Source organism: Hermetia illucens, chromosome 3 (assembly GCF_905115235.1).
Source record: "Hermetia illucens chromosome 3, iHerIll2.2.curated.20191125, whole genome shotgun sequence".
Lineage (NCBI taxonomy): Eukaryota > Metazoa > Arthropoda > Insecta > Diptera > Stratiomyidae > Hermetia > Hermetia illucens.
The window spans coordinates 57,308,658-57,320,702 of NC_051851.1; the positions used below are offsets into that span (position 1 = coordinate 57,308,658).

At 40.2% G+C, this 12,045-nt stretch overlaps 1 protein-coding gene across 1 annotated transcript in view; it reads right to left on the reverse strand.

Annotated features, from left to right (window-relative positions):
* Positions 1-6,245: 6,245 nt before the first annotated feature.
* Positions 6,246-12,045, reverse strand: part of LOC119652848 (pickpocket protein 28) — a 32,838-nt gene continuing 27,038 nt past the window's right edge. Inside the window, exons 6-8 of the mRNA XM_038057200.1 lie at positions 10,691-10,832; positions 6,850-6,953; positions 6,246-6,720 (exon numbers count right to left, since the gene is read on the reverse strand). Of these exons, the coding sequence (XP_037913128.1) occupies positions 6,578-6,720; positions 6,850-6,953; positions 10,691-10,832 (389 nt within the window). The 3' untranslated portion in view covers positions 6,246-6,577. The remainder of the gene's footprint in view (positions 6,721-6,849; positions 6,954-10,690; positions 10,833-12,045) is intronic.

A 12,045-nucleotide genomic window follows, 5' to 3' on the forward strand; every position in this document is an offset into this window, starting at 1 on the left:
ATATGTAGTGCGTAGCAACCAAGGCATATAACATTGGAATACTGATTGCGAGAATGCTACCAAATATGGGTGGCCCAAGGCCGTTGACTCCATATTTCGAGGGTGGTCAGTTCGATCCTTCTGTATGATGCACTGAAAAATACAACAAATAAGAGAAAGATTGCAGCTGCGTATCGCTTAAGTGCACCCCGAACATGTTGTGCTTACAGAGCATTATCCAATGAAACAGTCTGCATTATAGCAGGAATGATCCTCATTGAGATTCTCGCGAATAAAGGAAAACGACTTTACGCCGGAGAATTTCCTGCCCGTCGGCGGCAATTCGCACGAAGTGAATTTATGCGGAATGGCAGGAGAAGCGGGATGAGTTAGAAAAAAGTCGCTGGACCCAGAAAATCATATGAGATATACGGAAATGGACCGAGCAGTCCCACGACGAAGTAGTGTTCATCTCTATTCATCTCTATCGATTTGGGCTTGATGATTCACCATGTTGCCCAAAGTGCCCGAATATTGCAGAAGACCATATGGGAGTCTCGCGGAGAGAGCGGAAGCAATAGGAGGTGGATTTAGTGGGTCCCAGATAACCGCGTGACAGCAGCCAGCGGTGAAGCTTGAAGCTTTCCACCTTCCATCGACAAACAAAGGGCTAACAGACGAATAGACGGACAGACAGACATTGAATCGATTGATTTGAATAAGGTTGTGTTTCATACAAAACCTTAAAAATGAATTTCTTTGTGAAATTCCAATGTACAATTTTGAATACAAGCCGTGTAAATAGTCTCCGTTTACAATTTGATACTATGCAAGGTCGAACTACCTCGGACGTAATAAAAGGAAAATCTGTTCACATGTATTTCATCTGAGTCGTGCTGTCTGCTAGCGTCTTGCGGCGTTATTGGTTGGCTAGACACATAAATATATATGCATGAAGGTGGTCAGGTGTAAATTGTATGGATAGAAATATGTTATGTGAATAGAGTAGCGCGACTTAATACTATGTTTGAAAATTATGTGTATGCAATTACTGTCCCATAAGACATGAGATGTCTGTGTCGCACTGAAGTGAATAGTGTTATATACTCAATGCATATACATCACGAGCCACGTTCAAATAGAATCAACGTGGATCCAAATATTCTTATACATATTAAAGATCCACCAAACCTTTGACACCTGGTGTCAAATTTCTGGTACCTGACGAACCCCATATATGGGCTGATGTTGGAACTTAAAAAATTTCATACGCAAAAGTATTTTGATTACCATTTAAATGGTTCCTCCAAAATAGCTTGATTATGGTAAATGAGTAAAAACGCAATTTTAGAATGTGTCCAATTTTGACGAGCATCGAGCAAAAACGCGTCATAGTCATCTCAAAGACATTTCATGAAATCAATCCTGACTAAGAATAGTATGATTCGTTCTATAAACTAGTCGCTTCTTCTGGATTACCAGATTTTTTATTATCTGCTACTGATATGATCACGAGCTTTGAATCAATTAAAATTATTAGCTTAGGTAAACAGCAACCTGCACGTAGAATGACTAAGGAAGGCAATTAGGTGACGCTTTTTATCTTGAATCATCACACGCGATTTTTACTAAATTTAAGTTGTTGCTCCCTTGGTTTTGATAATATAATTTATGGAAATTACATAGATTCAAAGAATTATGCAACTCAAGTAAGATATGCATGTGAGATTAAGTGATCCGCCCATCGCAACTTATTGAACCCGATGCTATTTACAACCAGACGGCCGGGGTATTACTCATAAATTCCATTGTTTGTACAGTAAAAGCTTTCATCTTATGGTGAGGCGTTTCGATAGAAACAGTTTTTGTCAGCTGAAATAGGCTCTTTTGGCTGGCAACAACTGTGTACATCATCGTCGTAGCTGTTATCGGTTGTCATTTTCTACCTTAGATAGGAGAAATTATCAACGGTCTCAAAGTTGTTGTCTCTTCATTCATGCTGTTGATCCTTTTGTTTTTTTGGGCTGGCGTTGCCAACATGTACTTCGTCTTGTCTTCAGTCCGTCGCGTCGCCCGCTCGATGAAGAGTAAACTATGGATCCCGGATTGTTCTTTGAATGGTATCAATATCATCAAAGTGGTGTCTCTCGCATTTACATTAGCATCGTGGATCACTTTTGCCAGGGCCAAGTTGAAGAGGATGCACGATAGATCATCTCCTTGTCTTACACTGATGGCAAATGGTATTGAGAGTGATCCTAATGCTCTTATCTGACTTCGCACATTAGTCAAGGTCAGCCTAGTCAATCTTATCAATTTGGTGGGGTAACGAAGTTTCACCTTGGCTGTGCTACCATATGCGGCCCTGAAGTCAATTAAAAGATGATCTAACTGCTTTTATGCAGCATTTTTATCTTCCATTGGTAGCTTACATTCATCGACGAACTAATCGTTCTGACTTTTTTGCCACTGGGGCCAAGCATGTTTGTGGGCGTATCAATGATCACGTTCTGATGGTTTGATCGTTTACCATCGATTTGGACATTTAGACTTATTTTGGCAAGTAAATTCTCGAGGGCGCCTTTGTCGCAATTTTTCCACGATCGGTGCAACCTCATATCGATTGCGAATATCTTAATTTCTGATGTAGTCATGGCCTTTTTCGCCACTAGTTCAACGCAACATCTTCGTTTCCATTACTGCGAGACGAATTTCATTGTCTTTTATAGTCGGGCAAATCGCTCAGTTATTTCTAGATCGCTGCCACTGACAGTGATATTGTCTGTTTCATTGGGATTGGTCATCAAAAATTCCGTAATGCATGAGGCGAACTTTCCATTTTTGAGGAAGTTGCTCTACAATAGTTTTGCAAAGAGTTATTTGCATAAAGCAGTGTATAGGGCACTGGACGTTCGATGTTCCGTGTGACAGTTTTCATAACAAGGACAAAGAGAATTGGTGAGAAGGCGCTTCCTTGATGAACACCAATAGAGGCTCGAAGCGGTTTTGATACACCTGCCACACTTCGAACGTTACTTTCAGATCGCGGTAGAACAGTTGAACCCAGCGCACGAGTTCTTCTGGTATTAGTTGTAGAGCATACCTGATGAGTTCGTGTGGCATATGGTCAAAAGTTCTCTCCAGATCCAGAAATACAATGTAAAGTGGGCGATACTTATCACAGTGTTCTTCCATAAGTAACCGAACAGCTAGTACTGCGTCAGTAGTTGGGCAGTTCTTAACGAACCCGACTTGATTCACAGCTATTTGAATGATGTCGCGAAGATTACGCTGAACTATCTTCCTTTTTAAGGTTTTGTGTAAATACAAAACCTAATTAAAATCGGTTTACCGTCGGTCTGTCTGTATGTCTGTCTGCTGTCTGTCCGTCACACGTATTTTTCTTGGAGACAGTTATAGCTCACATTGTAACTGTAACTGTAAACGCTCACACATATAAGGAGTTACATCCTTTTACATTGAATTTACATGTACATGCAAAAGGAGGGTGTAATTTTTTTTTCATCAAATATAGTCATGTTGGGGTATCAAATTAAAGGTCTTGGTTAGCACTTTTCAAAGCCGGTCTTAGTTTTGACATTTGTTGGAAAGGTGGGGAGTGCAGGGGTTGAAAATGATCATTTCTTTAAGGGGGCCATTCTCAGAAACTACTCAACCGAAAAATCTGAAAAAAATCAGGATGCTGCCACTATATGGTGCCTGGGCTTCGAAATGGTGGCGGTGGTGGAAATCGCACTATTACTAACAAAGTTATAATACGTCAAAGTTGTTGCTCCTTTGAAAATTGAAGACTATGAATGTCAATATCACCCGAAAGTGGATACTCTCACATAATATATGGATATATTACATGCTATGTACTAAGAAATACACAAAAACTTTCGTACCTGAAGCGTCCAGCTTCCGGTTTCCCGACTTGTTCCATATTGGAATTGTGGCACTTTCTTGCCAGCCAGATGGTATTTTACCTTCCTCAATAGCCTGATTGAAGAATTCACAGAGCCATAGTGTTGGGTCCCAGCTCTTCGCTTTCCAGAGCTCAGATGCAATTTCGTAGTTTTAATGTTTCTTCGACTTCAGTGGCGCTGGCAGATGGAATTGGTCAAAATGTCAGTGGTGCTTATGGAAATGGACGATAAACAAATTCTCCAGTTGAAATCTGCTCGTCATCTATCACTCGCGGCTGATCGGTGTAAATTAGTTAAGTGGAAGTTCCTTTTAGCTTTGATAACTACATGATCGGAAAGCATCAAGCTTTACTTTAAGTCAATAAGCATACATCATGAAATAGTACAACTAAATTTTTACGATGACAATACGAACAATTAGCTAAACCAGCATTGCTCCTCCCTCAAGGATGTTCTTGCAAGTCGGTGTCAAGTTAACACCACGCTGTCTTTGTTGATATTCTATGTCATTGCAACACCACAGCAGTTAAATTCATCATTATCAACGGCGCAATAACCTGCATCCGATCTAGGCTTGCTTTAATAAGGAACTTCAAACATCCCGGTTTTTGTGCCGAGGTCCACCAATTCGATATCCCTAAAAGCTGTCTGGCATCCTGACTTACGACATCGTTCCATCTCAGGCAGGGTCTGCCTCGTCTTCTTTTTCTACCATAGATATTGCTCTTATCGACTTTCGGGGCTGGATCATCCTCATCCATACGGATTAAGTGCCCCATCCACCGTAACCTATTGAGCCGGATTTTATCCACAACCGGACGGTCATGGTATCGCTCATATATTTCGTCATTGTGTAGGCTACGGAATCGTCCATGCTCATGTAAGGAGCCAAAATTCTTCGGAGGATTCTTCTCTCGAACGCGGCCAAGTGTTCGCAATTTTTCTTGCTAAGAACCCAAGTTTCCGAGGAATACATGACGACTGGCAAGATCATTGTCTTGTACAGTAAGAGCTTTGACCCTATGGTGAGACGTTTCGAGCGGAACAGTTTTCGTAAGCTGAAATAGGCTCTGTTGGCTGACAACAACCGTGTACGGATTTCATCATCGTAGTTGTTATCGGTTGTGATTTTCGATCCTAGATAGGAGAAATTATCAACGGTCTCAGAGTTGTAGTCTCCTATCTTTATTCTTGCCGTTTGACCAGTGCGGTTTGATGTTGTTGGTTTTCGGTGCTGACGTTGCCACCCTACACTTTGTCTTGCCTTCATTGATGTGCAGCCAAAGATCTCGCGCCAATCGCCGCCTGCTCGATCTGGATAAAGACAGTTCATACATCTTAGGTCGTTCTTCTCATAGTGTCCATATCGTCAGCATAGGCCAGTAGTTGGGTTGACCTAAAGAGGATCGTAGCCCTCGCATTTACCTCAGCATCACTTTCTCCACGGCCAGGTTAAAGAGGACGCATGATAGGGCATCTCCTTGTCGTAGACCGTTGTTGATGTCGAATGGTCTTGAAAGTATTCCTGATGCTTTTATCTGGCTCGCGTCAGAGTCAGCCTAGTCAGTCTTATCAATTCTGTCGGGATACCGAATTCTCTCATGGCCGTGTACAGTTTTACCCTGGCTATGCTGTCATAGGTGCAATTAAATAAATCATTAATAATCAACAGGTAGATAAAGTACTTTTTGGTTTCACTCATTTTTTCGATACGCCGGATACAACATTTAAAAGGGGTATATAACATTTCCAGGGTGAATACACTGTAATAATCACAGTCTGTGATGTTAACGATATTGGGACAGTTCTAAACTCCTCAGAAATATCACTTTCTTCAAATTGAGTGGAAAATAATGGAGAAGAATGCTTCCTACGAGCAACCAAACACAGTTCAGGGGAGGCTTCCGAAAAGGTGGCATTGTGATCCTAATGGATAATCTGAATGCCAAGATGGAATCCGACAACACGTGGTGGAAGGTTCGTGGATTTCAGCAACGTCGTCGTTGGTGCACATTGTTGGAGCACAGAGCCTTCCATAGGGTGAGCTGAGTTTCAACAGACCGACACCGTGCAAGCAATCAGCTCGACCACTTCGCAATCTGCAGTAGATTTAGGAGCTATCCCACTTCTCGCTTGGGGAGCTGCGAGCCCCAAATTCAACATCGACCGCTTGTATGACCCAGCTGTCGCTCGCTATTGAGTGCTAGATATACTACGTAATCTGCCTGAGAATATCGATGAACATTGAGAATGTCAAAAAAATCGATGCCATGCTGGTCAAAATATTTTTTATAAAACAGTCAATTGAATTTTGTGTAATAATATTCACTACGCACACAATTTTTAATTCATTTATTTCTTTCCCTAATTTCATTGAAACTGATACCATGCATTTCTTTTTTCATGAAGTCATTCAATTTTGATTAAAGTGAGTAATTGTACTTTTACTAGTAATGTTTGGTGAATAACCAGATTGAATCATATTTTAGTATTATTTTATCTCAAATACACATAAATCATAAACAATGTCATTTCGACAAGATATTAGCAAAAGATGGACACAGAGACATACCTCCGTGCAACACACGTGCCTTGGTGCCTATAAGCAAATCAATCAATTACTTTTTGGTACAGTCATAAGACATAGTGCCAATTAAATTGAATTCAATTTATTTTTTATGCTGCTTCTTTGTCAATCTTTGAATTCTAGTTCTCCGAAAATTCGATAGATATATACAACCATTATAGAAAATTTCTATAATGCTCAATAAAGATGCGCCAAAAAAGAGACCAGCAATACCGCCAACAGATACTGGAAGAAATATATTTAGGGAATAATTAACTGTAAATCCTCCAAACAAATTTGAAGTTAAATTATGAATGCAAAATTAGTCTAATATTATCAACTAAATACTATAAAATTGTACTTGCTTGCACTTACTAATTAGATCGAGGTTTGTCTTCACTACTTTTCGAATGTAGCGTTGAGTAGGTAAAGAAATCATAGAAATCGTAATAATACTAGCTGCATCATCGCCATCTGACCTATATAAAGTATTGTTAAACAGAAGTTCAACATAAGCTATATGTAGTATGTATAATAAAACAAAATACAGATTTATCACTTAGAATAGGACATAAATGTAGCAAAGAATCTTATAAAAAGCAGTTTTTTACCTGGCACCTAACGTCGGTTCTGTATAAAAATGATCAAATTTAAACTATTGACAAATTCAGTTTTTTCCAAAGTCTTACAACAATAAGGTGAATTTGGGCTCCAGTTTTTAAACAAAACTATATGGGGGAAATCCCTTGTGGACACGCGTCAAATCATCTTCTAACAATTACAAACTTAGAACAGATAAATCCCATTAGCTCAAATTTATTGCTGTCACACATCGGACAGAATATCAAACAGGATGATCCCTGCAATAACGTATGGTAGAAATATGTAACCTATCATGCACAATTGGTACAATTTTATGTTAATGGAGTGGCGGCCGAGGGAAAAGCATTATCAATAGCGGTTCTATGCTTATTAATATTCTCAAATAGATTATTCAACCAATGATACTAAACCAATGGAACGCTTTGGATCTCAAATTCCTCCGCATATTTTATCTCGGTTAAGTACATGACATTTTGCCTCATCAATAGCCGCTTTAGTCAGCGAGATAACTCTCTTCCTGTCGAGCGACAGCTGAACCACATAGGCGATGGGAGTAAAATTTAAAGAGTCGCAGCTCTCTATCACTGCGCGAAGCGCCAGACACAAAACGCCAACGAAAGTAAGCATCCATTAGATGATGCTCCCCTTCGAGACCGATGTCAGTGCCTCTCGTGTTGCGCACATCCCGAAAACATCTCCTAAATCTATTGCTGTCACAATGTGCTGAACTGGCGTATTTGAATTAAATATAAATGCCAATTTTACGTCAACGTACCAACTACGGAAAGGAGTCCAGGGAACGTAGAGCACTCCTACTATTCGTAATACAATTGAGTCTTATCCAGAAGTTGTGGGACGACTTTGAGGAAATTGACAATATCAGCTTAGCCAATACGAACCAGTCACCTTTCGATGTAGATTATTACCAGCAGATTCAGAAGCTCTACCTCCAACCAAATGGCGAATTACAAGCTCAAATTGACATTCTACAGTCTTCAGATACCAGAAGCGCCAGCACAGGGAAACCTGACAAACAGAATTCATTAGTCAGGGCTTTGAAAAGGCTCATGAAGACAAAAGATGCAGCATCTCCCTCGGAGGTATATCTACAACATAAAATCAAGACAGTCGAACGATATTCGGCGCTACCGGAGAAATAACAGTACAGCCTCTGGTTGGTAGCAAATGACTCATACCTATGATGCCGATAATTACTTCGTTATCGTCGAGCAAACCCAACGTACGTAGGGTACGTAATCTTCTCAGGTTAAGTTATATTAAGTTAGCACAAATAAGTAGTTTTAAACTTTTCAGTTTTTTCTAAGTAAATAAGTTTCTTTAAAAAAAAATGTTAAAATCGGTATAATAAACACACACAAAATAAAGCAAATTACGTAGAAGGCCAGGTTAGCTAAACAAATGTAACAGTCCCCGTATGTTATAGCTGGGGGATACCGGGAAATGATTGGAATGATTAGAATGTTGTCGATGAAGAACAGCCGGGTAGTAAGAAGGCCTACTGGAAGACTAACCGGGGGCCGGCTGTCACACCTGTCAAATGTTGGTCAAAAACAAACTGATTCCTGCACGGCTGAATTACAACTGACATACAAATACAGGACAAATATCTTCCTGCATTTGTGGGTCTTCACTCTATATGTATGCAAACATTCAACCGTGCAAGAGTCAGTTTGTTTCTGACCAAAATTTTACAGGTTTGACAGCCTGGGCGGTAAAAGGGTAGTATAGGTCCCAGGGCGCAACGTGGATTTGTACCCACGATGGAGCATAAAACGTGGGGAATGCCTGCTGAACCAACTCCATCCTACTAAACCTCTACTTTCTTTCTTAATGGAAACGTACAGACGGAGAAGGATGTTGGCGAGTCGGGGGTTGGGTAGGACTGACAACCGTACACGGAAAACCGATGCTTCGAAGACACAGAAGGAGCCTCGGACAGGATGGGCTTTAAAACGATGAACCCGGTAACGAAAATGGCATAACGATTTGCGCAATTTCTCATGGAACGTGCATTTCCTGTACAGACTGAAGGTTGCTCAGCAGCTAGCCAACACCACCACCACCACCACCAACCTATCTCAATATAAGGCTGATGCAACAGCGTTGCAAGAGATGCGTTGGGCAGGGACCGGTTTCCTGGAGAAGAGCCACTACACCATATATTATAGCGGCCATCCAGTAAACCATGTGCTCAGAGTAGATTTCCTATAAAAATAATAATAATCGTTGGCGCAACAATCCATATTGGATCAGGGCCTTGAAGTGTGTTAGAGCATTTCATTCAACGGTACACTAGGAGGCAATGTGGTCAGCATTGCGCTGGCCCGAGATTATTACCCTGATTTGACTCAGGTACGCATTCACAGCTGAGTCGACTGGTATCCGACGTCAAATTACGTTACAAATCCCACGACCACCAGTGAGATTTGAACCGTGACCTTCCGTACGATAGCTTTGTGCTCTAATCACTCAGCTATCCGGACACAAAAGTAGGTTTCTTAGTCAGCCAAAAATTAAACCCGCTATTATCAGCTTTGAAAATATAAGCGAAAGACTATGCACTCTGCGTCTGCGAGGAAAGTTTAGAAATATAAGCCTCATAAACGTTCACGCCCCTACGAGGCAGTTGAGCGGACCCTCGAAGCCTGTCCCAAGTATGATATCAAAATCATACTTTGAGATTTAAACAGTCAAGTAGGGAAATATTCCCTATTCAGGCGATATGTCGGCCCCCACAGCATACATAAGGATACCAATGATAACGGACTGCGGATTATTCAATTAGCAGTATCGCACAAAATGGTTGTTGGCGTCTTCAGACGGATCACTTTCAACCAAATTGACCACGTGCAAATCGAGGGAGGACAATATCGATTCGGATCACTATCTCGTTGGCATGGTGCTCCGAACTCGAATTAAAATACCGCCTACAATTCCCGCCCAGCCTTCCGTAACACCTATAGGGGGAAATGGATGCCACAATAACCGGAGCTAACAAATGTCCTAGAGATGAAGCATCAACAAATGATCTTCACAATCCCCTAAAGAGCGTTACCATTTACCACAAACATATTTGGCCACAGCCGCCAGAAAAGTCGTAACGGCTTGTTTGACGAATCCCGCATACCGAGTAATGTTGCATTCCCAATGAACGCATAGAGACTTATCACGAACTCCGTCGAGCGGAGCACCGACTTCACAGACGAAAAAGGAAGCCTGGGAAAACCAACAAGTATCACCACGGAACCAACTCGAAAAGTACAAGGTGCAACCGCACCAGTCGCGAAAATTTTACCAACAAGTCAGCAGGATGAACCTTATACACCTCGATACCCATCCTTCCGAGACAAAGAGGGAAATGAAATGATTTCCTACAGAATGGGCATATTGGAGCAATGAATTGAGAATTGAGAAAGTTAAAAATGTTCGTGCATGGAATCAAGTAAATTTTCATGTAGTTAGCTCTCCGTCTGCAAACGGTATGACCCATAAAATTCGTGCAATAATTACTCACCTGTATAGATAAAGTTGAATCAAAATAAGTTCAATTTATATACACAATTTATTACATGCGTCAATGACTAATACTTACTCTCCTGATGTATAAATTACATTATATTCCGGTTCCTCGCATGATGATAAACATTCGCAGTTCTTTCGCATTTCAATTAGAAGCTCATATTGGTCAGATAGACATTTGAGACCCTCAATACCACAAATGGCATAAAAAGAATCTACAACAAAAAAAAAATAAAACCAATTAATATTCAAAAAGATTTATTGCTGAAATTCAATGGAATCGTATCCTATTGAATTGAATGCGCTATCTTTTATGGAATTTTCATTTACACGTACATCGTACATCAATGAATGGAAAATAAGAAAATTGATAAATTGGTGCATATCTTGTCATATTTCTAAGAGTGCCATATTTCTAAGAGTGCCTTTTTAAGGTTTTGTGTCAACACAAAACCTTATTAAAATCGGTTTACTGTCTGTCTGTCTGTCTGTCCGTCGCACGCATTTTTCTCGGAGACGGTAATAGCGATTGACACCAAATTTGGTAGAAAGGTGGGAACTGTGAACGCTCACGCATACAGTGAATTACATCCTTTTATGTCGAATTTAAGGGGGGGTCCCCATACATGCAATAGGGGGGTGTAAAATTTTTTTTCATCAAATATAGTCATGTGGGGTATCAAATTAAAGGCCTCGATTAGCACTTTTCAAAGCCGATCTTAGTTTTGACATTCATTGGAAGAGTGGGGAGCGCGGAGAGTTGAAAGTGATTACTTCTTTAAGGGGGCCATTCTCAGAAACTACCAAACCGAAAAATCTGAAAAAAATCAGGGGGCTGCCACTATATGGTGCCTGGGCTCCGAAATACCTTCCATGACGATATCTGTTTAAATAAAGTTAATAATAGTATATTACTACAATTTTTTGTAATTGGTTAGAAACCCCCCTTAAGTTCATCCTAGTACCATGAAATTTTGCAGTGATATAGGCTATAATATAGAGCATGATTTTACCAAGTTTCGTGGAAATCGCACTATTACTAACAAAGTTATAATACCTCAAATTTGTTGCATCTTTGAAAATTGAAGACTATGAATGTCAATATCACCCGAAAGTGGATACTCTCACATAATATATGGATATATTATGTGCTACGTACTAAGAAATACACAAAACCTTTCGTACCTGAAGCGTCCAGCTTCCGGTTTCCCGACTTGTTTGTATAATTATTGAAAGAAAATGGTAAAAATCGAAATATTTTTGAGATTCATATTCTTAGAAAATAAGTTAGTGATGTAAAATTAAAAGCTTTTTGGTTTCAAATAAAAACAAGTCAGGAAACCGGAAGCTGGACGCTTCAGGTATGAAAGGTTTTGTGTATTTCTTTTATAAAGAAATTTGGGTGTGCATTTGTCCCATTAGCATGTA